This window comes from Kryptolebias marmoratus, unplaced genomic scaffold (assembly GCF_001649575.2).
Source record: "Kryptolebias marmoratus isolate JLee-2015 unplaced genomic scaffold, ASM164957v2 Scaffold42, whole genome shotgun sequence".
NCBI lineage: Eukaryota > Metazoa > Chordata > Actinopteri > Cyprinodontiformes > Rivulidae > Kryptolebias > Kryptolebias marmoratus.
Window position 1 is genome coordinate 6,790 of NW_023665776.1, and position 7,200 is coordinate 13,989.

At 40.2% G+C, this 7,200-nt stretch overlaps 1 protein-coding gene and 1 long non-coding RNA gene across 2 annotated transcripts in view; one reads left to right on the forward strand and one right to left on the reverse strand.

The window, feature by feature from the left end:
- Positions 1-4,214, reverse strand: part of LOC108228749 (amyloid-beta A4 precursor protein-binding family B member 3-like) — a gene marked incomplete at its 3' end in the record, with an annotated part of 8,023 nt that extends 3,809 nt beyond the window's left edge. The window contains exon 1 of the mRNA XM_017404353.2: positions 3,911-4,214. Within this exon, the coding sequence (XP_017259842.1) occupies positions 3,911-3,959 (49 nt within the window). The remainder of the gene's footprint in view (positions 1-3,910) is intronic.
- A 1,452-nt stretch (positions 4,215-5,666) lies between these two features.
- Positions 5,667-7,200, forward strand: LOC119616823. The gene is made up of 3 exons (XR_005232874.1): positions 5,667-5,907; positions 6,774-6,881; positions 7,167-7,200. It is a non-coding gene; the product is annotated as an uncharacterized LOC119616823 (long non-coding RNA).

Sequence of the window (7,200 nt, forward strand, 5' to 3'; positions counted from 1 at the left end):
TCTGAGGGGCTCCTGTCCAATCAGCTGTGAGTCTGAGGGACTTCTGTCCAACCAGCTGTGAGTCTGAGGGGCTCCTGTCCAATCAGCTGTGAGTCTGAGGGACTTCTGTCCAACCAGCTGTGAGTCTGAGGGACTGGAGCAGGATTGTGACAGCAGTCCATGACTGAAGACACTCCTCTACCTGCTTAAAATTCAGTGCAGAGGGTGGTGAGCGTTTTGTCCAGGGTCCTTCTCTCTGCCACAGTCACCAGAGTCCAGCTTTGTGCTCACCACACCAGTCCTGGGGATAAGTACAGACCCATCACCTCTGTGGACTGGGACTTTAGCCCCCTTCACCAGTCTGTCCAGCTGTACCATGCTGCCTTCACTGGCCACCACAGGCTGGTAAAACATCTGTTTTTTACCACAGGCTGGTAAAACACCAGTCTCCTGTACTCCTCCTTCCATCCATCTCTGACAAATCCAACTATCACAGTGAGTGTTTCTGTATATGACAGACCTCAGTGATACTGGAAGTCAGGCGTATACAGAGAGAACAGGAAAGGGGAGAACACAGTGCCCTGTGGAGCTCAGTGACAGAGGTGTTCTTCTTTATCCTGATGAACTGTGGTCTCTCTGTTATCCATAGCACCCGGTGCAGGTCTAACCTCATCTCTGCCTGCTTGTCTCTGAGCATGTGAAGACTGATGGTATTAAAAGTGCTGGAAAAATCAGACAACATGATTCTTACCATGCTGTTCTCTTTGTCCAGGTGAGAGTATACTCTGCAGCAGAAACAGGGAGGTGTCCTCCATGCACTCCATTGCCTTGTCAGCAGATTGTAGTGGGTCTAGCGCATAGTAAAATTAAATCCACAGAGTAGCTGGAGATGTTTTAAACACTTAGGGGCGGAACTGTTTAGTTTTAAGTCTTAACTTTTCAAACTGTTCAAAGTCAACATGTCTGAGCTGCTAATATTCATACTGTCCTGTTTTTGTGATGTTGGTACAAACTGTTCACGAGGAGGAATCATTATCAGTCACAGGTCAAACTCCTGAGCAGGAGAGATGAAACTGGAGAGGCTCTGAATAATTAATAAAGCCTCGGACACACAACCACACAACCGGCTGAATCAGCTGATGGAGGAAATGATCAGAGCAGCAGAGAGGACTGTTTTCTGTAAGTCAGGATCTTTCATAGGTTTTTAAGAGTTGCACATTACTTACAAAGGTTTGAATATTTCAGAACCTGTAGAAATGGCTGCCTTGGCTCTCAGTTTACAACAAACTATTTTAACCACATTTATGACCATTTTGTTGTCATAAATTTTCAACAAAGCAAATTATTAAGGAATTAGTTGTATGTGTTGTAAAGACATTATTAAACATGTGGTGTGTAGTCGAGGACATCTGGTGTCCCTCAGGATATTGTCTCTGCAGGACAGTCATGTGGGACAGAGCGTCCTCTGATCAGACATGGAGAGGAATGACCTTTTACAGGACACTGCTCTCCGTTTCTGCTCCTCGTCACATGTTCCTCTCAGGTAAACCTTTCTTTTACACACAGAGTTTTTCTGAAGCTCCAAGGTGGCCTCTACTTTCCTGAGGTTTGTCCTCAGAGACGCTGAAGAACGGGACGAATTTAGGCTGCAGGACAGGAAGTAACAAGTCCACAAATAACCCAATATTACAGCTCTGTAACTTCATCTATAGAGTCCATTAAATGGGTTTAAGATTACATAAATAATATAAATCTAATTAAGAATTCAAAAAAAATGTTTGCATCATTTCTTAATTTCCTCAAGCCAGTTGCAGAGATGTGGATTTCTGTCACTTGAATTTTGAACAGGTTCCAAAACTTATTTCTCAAAATAGTCAGAGTCCCCACAAGCATCTTAAACTCTTCTCAGTTTAGTTTTTGTGAATTGTAGAGCTCTCCTCTGACAGAAGACAGTCAGGGCTGTAGCCTCAGATGTCTTCTGGTAAAAGTCTGAAAACTGATCCAAATCTGTCTATTTTTACTACTAAAGTGTACTCCAGTAGATTAAATCATAAATGCAGGGGGAGCTGGGGACACTGAGGGCAGAGGTAGGCAACATAATAATGTGCACGGCCAACAATGCATTGTTGCCTGTAGTGTAAAAGAGGCCATGATTTAAAAAACGTGGCTCAAAAACTCAGTGGTTGCAAACAGACTCCAGTGAGACGGAGCTGAGCGAGACCCTAACAACAGAGGAGTTCAGAGATCAGGAGCAGATAAATGTAAAGCTTTCAGGCTGGGAGGCCAGTAAGGGAGGCTCACGCTGAAGGAACGCTGACTAATTCACTGCAGTCCAGACTTCTGGGACCGGTTTATACTCAGAGCTCCCATCTATCACCAGAAACTACCTGAAGTCTCACTTTAATGTGAGTCTCTGTTACATCCAGCTTCCTGACAGAGAAAACAGAAAGACAGACTCAGACTCTTAGATATCACATTAACTGAAATAATGTGGCACGTTTTACTAAGACTCTGTGACCCTTTCTGCCTCTTCTGTCACTAAATAAAATCCAGAGCTAAAAAACATACTTCATGCTTTAAATAAAGATAGCACAACTAATAAAGAGTTTAAAAATACTACATACAGGAAACTATTGTTTGTTACATAATGAGTTGAAAAATTTATTATAAATTGTTAATATTTAGTAGGAGTTTTTTATGTTAAGACAAAGAAAATGTAAAACTTTAAACACTGAACTGTGCAGGCATATGTGAGTCTATATTTGTGAAAATTAATAATAATAATAAGTATATCACTTTAAAATACCAAAGCATGTGGTGCAGCGGTTAGAGATGTCGTCTCACTGTGAGAAGGTCGCAGGTTTGCCTCCTGGCCTTTCTGAGTGCAGTTTACATGTTCTCCCTGTTCACACATGGGTTTCCCCTGGGTACTCCAGTTTCCTCCCACAGACAAAAACATGCAGGTTAACTGGGGACTCTAATTTGTCTCTAGGTGTCCCTGTGATGGACTGGAGACCTGTCCAGGTGTTCCCCACCTCTAACTGAACTGCTGGAGACAGGCACCAACTCCCATGTGGATGGATGGATGGATGGATGGATGGATGGATGGATGGATGGATGGATGGATGGATGGACGGACGGACGGACGGATGGACGGACGGACGTTATTTTGGTCAAAGCTCAAAGAGCCACCTTTGGCCCTCGAGGTTGTAGACCTTTTTCCTTCCTGTTGATGTGTGTCAACAGTGGCTCCTTTTTCCATCCAAACAAATACTGAGAAATTAATTTGTTTATTTACCCAGGAAATCAGCAGGAAAAACAATTAGAAACTTTAAAGGCAAAAACCATCTGTAGGTTTCTGAGTCCAGGAGCTCAGAATATGAGATAAATGTAAAAAGAACCATCCAACTTGAGTACACAGTGTACAAAACAAAGATTTTAATGTTCGTTATAAATCTGAGAATTTGAATATAAAAGGTGCAAACATGGCCAGGAAAATGTTTATGAATTTCTAACATAAAAACACACCTGACATAAATATTTTTTTTCCTTTTTTCTTTTTACTAAACAAAAGAAAACAAGACAAGAGTTCATACGGCAAAAACAAAACCACTTAAACTTCAGCTCTTTATTTTTTAATCTGTTGGTTATAGATTTTTGATCCGTAGATACTGACCCAATCTGAAAGCTTTAAGAAGCTGGAGCAGCCTGAAGTTTTATTTTATATTTGAGAACATCATGTTTCATTCATGTTTCATTAGTTTATAAAATCTCAGCATCAATGATGGCTGATTTCTTGTGTCACAAACTGTTAAACAAACATGTTTACAGCTGACAGAGGAAGGTCCTCAAACACCTGTCAGCTACCTGAGACCCCTGATCATGTGGAAATAGGAACGTGTGTGTGTGTGTGTGTGTGTGTGTGTCTCACCGTCATAGTTCACTATGATGATGGCCAACATGTAGTCTTTGCCCATCATGGCTCCACCCTCCACAGTGAGTTTCCGTCAGCTGATCCGGTACAAACACTCAGGCCCAGAGGATGGATGCTAAAGCCTCCTCCTGTCTCCCCGTCTGTCTCCGTGTCTCCCTGTCTGTCTGGGTGTCTCTCGTCCCTCTGCCTGTCCTCCTCTCAGACACCATCAGTCTTTTTTTCCTCCTTTGTTTTATTTCTGCCTCGGTGTTTTCTCTCCCTCCTCTCTGCCTCTCTGCCTCCCTGTGTGATGAAGGATGCTCTCCTCCTCCTCCTTCTGTCCTCCCCCTGATGACATCATCACTCCCCTCCCTCTCTGGTTCTCTGCCTCGCTTGCCCTCCTCTGTAAAAAATGACACTAAACAAAATGATGTTCAGGTTTAGAACAATCTGTCCTCAGTTTTCTGTTCTTTAAATCAAAACAAAATTAGACTAAAAGGTTTCTTCAGGATTGTTCTGAGCTTCATCATTTAATCAGTCAGCTGTGCAGTGAAGAAACATGAGCCCAGAGTCCAGAGTGGTACCGGTACTGAAGGTCCGGCTGCTGCAGAACCTCAGCAGGTAAAGACCAGAGGTTCTCAGTAACAGAACCTGTGATAAGCATTCCTTTAAGGACTGAGGAGCCTTCAGTTTCATTTAGGATTTTCTTGAAAACATTTTTCATACTTTCTGGTTTAGTTTATTATTATTTTTGATCAGTTTGCTGTAATATAAAGAACTTTTAATAAATGTTTAAAGTTTACTCTTTGTGTCATTTTGAATTTTACCTGAAATTGTGCTGACGTCACTCTGAGTTATGACAGGTGGGTCAAAGTGGCCTCTTTAACAGGAAGTACAAACATTCCTTCTGCCAAAGTAAAAGCCCCAAGCTGGTTTGAATCATTAAACTAGAGTCACTCAATCGATGAATTCAGTCAAGATAAAAGTTAAAATCATCTGTGTTTCAGGTCTTTGTGACAACAGTAAACTAATATTAGTCAAAAGATGCATGTAAAAACAAATATATTTTATAAAAAATCATATATGACCATCACGTCTGCAAACTCAATTTATTGGTTGTGCATATTAACAAAATAAATATTTAAACATGCTTAAAAAGTTTCCTGTTTTGTCTAATCTGTAATCTTTTAAAACCAGTAAAACATGAAATATCTGAAAGATTTATCACCTCCACTCAGGTTTTCTTGTCAGTAGTGCTGGTTTGTTTGTTTGACTTTGCACAACATTAATCAACAGGTTTTGGTGAAATTTTCAGGAAATGTTGGGGTAATGACAAGAAAAAACTGATCAAATGTTGGTGGTGATGTGGACGGTTATTTAATGATTCCTTGGCCGAGTGCTTCTTTTATTGGTCTGTAGGAAAATATAACACTGAACTAAATATCATGGAACACAGATATTTCACTCTTCGCTTATTTTACAAAGAATAATTTGAGATTTGGACTGTCTTCCATACTGTAATACTGTCCTTTTCTTTTTCTTCTTCTTTGTATTTTATGTGGCATCATGGAACATTCAGTTACGGTTTTAATATATTAATTTAATATATTAATTTACATATTTATGTCTTTATTCTAAAGGGAATTTTTCCAAAGAGAAAAGTAATATTTGATTTGAAGCTCAGACTCTAAACACAGAACAGAAAAATATGCAGAGGAGTATGTTTTAGTTTGAAATTCTAACAGGAAGTTCTGTTGTTAGCTGTGATTTATTAACAATAGTTATTGTTTTATTGTGTCTGAACCCGACACGTTATGTTTAGTGCTGAGGTTTTAAAGAAAACACCCCAGATTTAATCACAAGTAAGCTAAAGTTTCATCCGGACTTTTTAATATTGTTTTGTCACTTCCGGTTAGCCTAGCCGTTAGCCATTAGCCTTTAGCTTAGCTCTGCCTCCTCCGGGAAGAAGCAGCTGATGTCTGACCCCGACATGGAGGACGTGTACATTAAACCCGGTGAGTAAACTTCCCTCGGCGGCTCGTGGCGGAGAGGTAAAACATTATCACAACATTTCACCGGATTTTATTAACTTTTATTCAAAGTTTTACTCCGTGAACCCGGCTGCCAACACGGCCTGGCTGCTTCACAGCCGGGACACCGAACTCCTTTCAAAAATCTGTAGATTTAAACTTTCCTCGTCCTGCCGACAATAATAATGCACTTTATATATGTAGATTATAGAGAAAATAAAAGAAAGGCGTGTTGTAATAATTTCGGCCTAAAATTAATTATTTATCAACGTGAAAATATAAGATTTATTAATCAAGTAGAAAGCTTAATGTGTGAAAGAAAGCTGAAGCTGAAACTGGAAGAAAGATCAGAACAGAAGCTAAAACTTTAAGTTACCAGTACAAAAACTTGAAATCTGAAATTAAGTAAAGTTAAATATCCCCATTCATTTCAAGGGAACCAAAAAATAATTATTATTTTGAAAATTTTTAGTATTACATAAATCTAAACTCATCACATTCATCTCCTGAGTGGTGAAGATGAAAACATTTTAATATATGAACAGTTAAATCACTGAAAGCATGCTGAAAAGAAACATACAGACTATTAAATATGTTTTTAATATAATTGTAAATGAATTCAGGCAGTAAGGGGTTAAAGTCACTAATTCTATTTCAGGTTTCTTTTTCACCAAATTTTTCCATTTAAACTGGTTTTAAGATGTTTTTAACCATAAATGAAACCTAAAAACATAAACACATTTTCTTCTTTTTATTTACATCTTATTCTGCTAAAACAAAATAAAAACCAGTAATTCTGTCTTTAGTTCTTAGGTTTATAGTTTTATTGATCATCAGTCTCTTGTTTCCAGGTAACCAAGATCGGGGCTGGAACGACCCCCCTCAGTTCTCATATGGCCTTCAGATGGCCCGCGGACCTCCCAGGAACCTCCTGAACAAGAGACCAGTTCCAACCTCAGGTACACACCTGTGGACACACCTGAGACACCTGAGACAGAGTCAGATGACCTGTCCACACCTGAGACACAGTCAGCTGACCTGTCCACACCTGAGACACCTGAGACAGAGTCAGTTGACCTGTCCACACCTGAGACACAGTCAGCTGACCTGTCCACACCTGAGACACCTGAGACAGAGTCAGCTGACCTGTCCACATCTGAGACACCTGAGACACTGGAGACCAGCAGTTTTTGCCTTTAATCAGTAATTTAAACATCAACATCTTGTCTCTGCTTGTTCCACAGGTGCAGGAGTCCCACCCTCAGCTCCTCCCTCCTC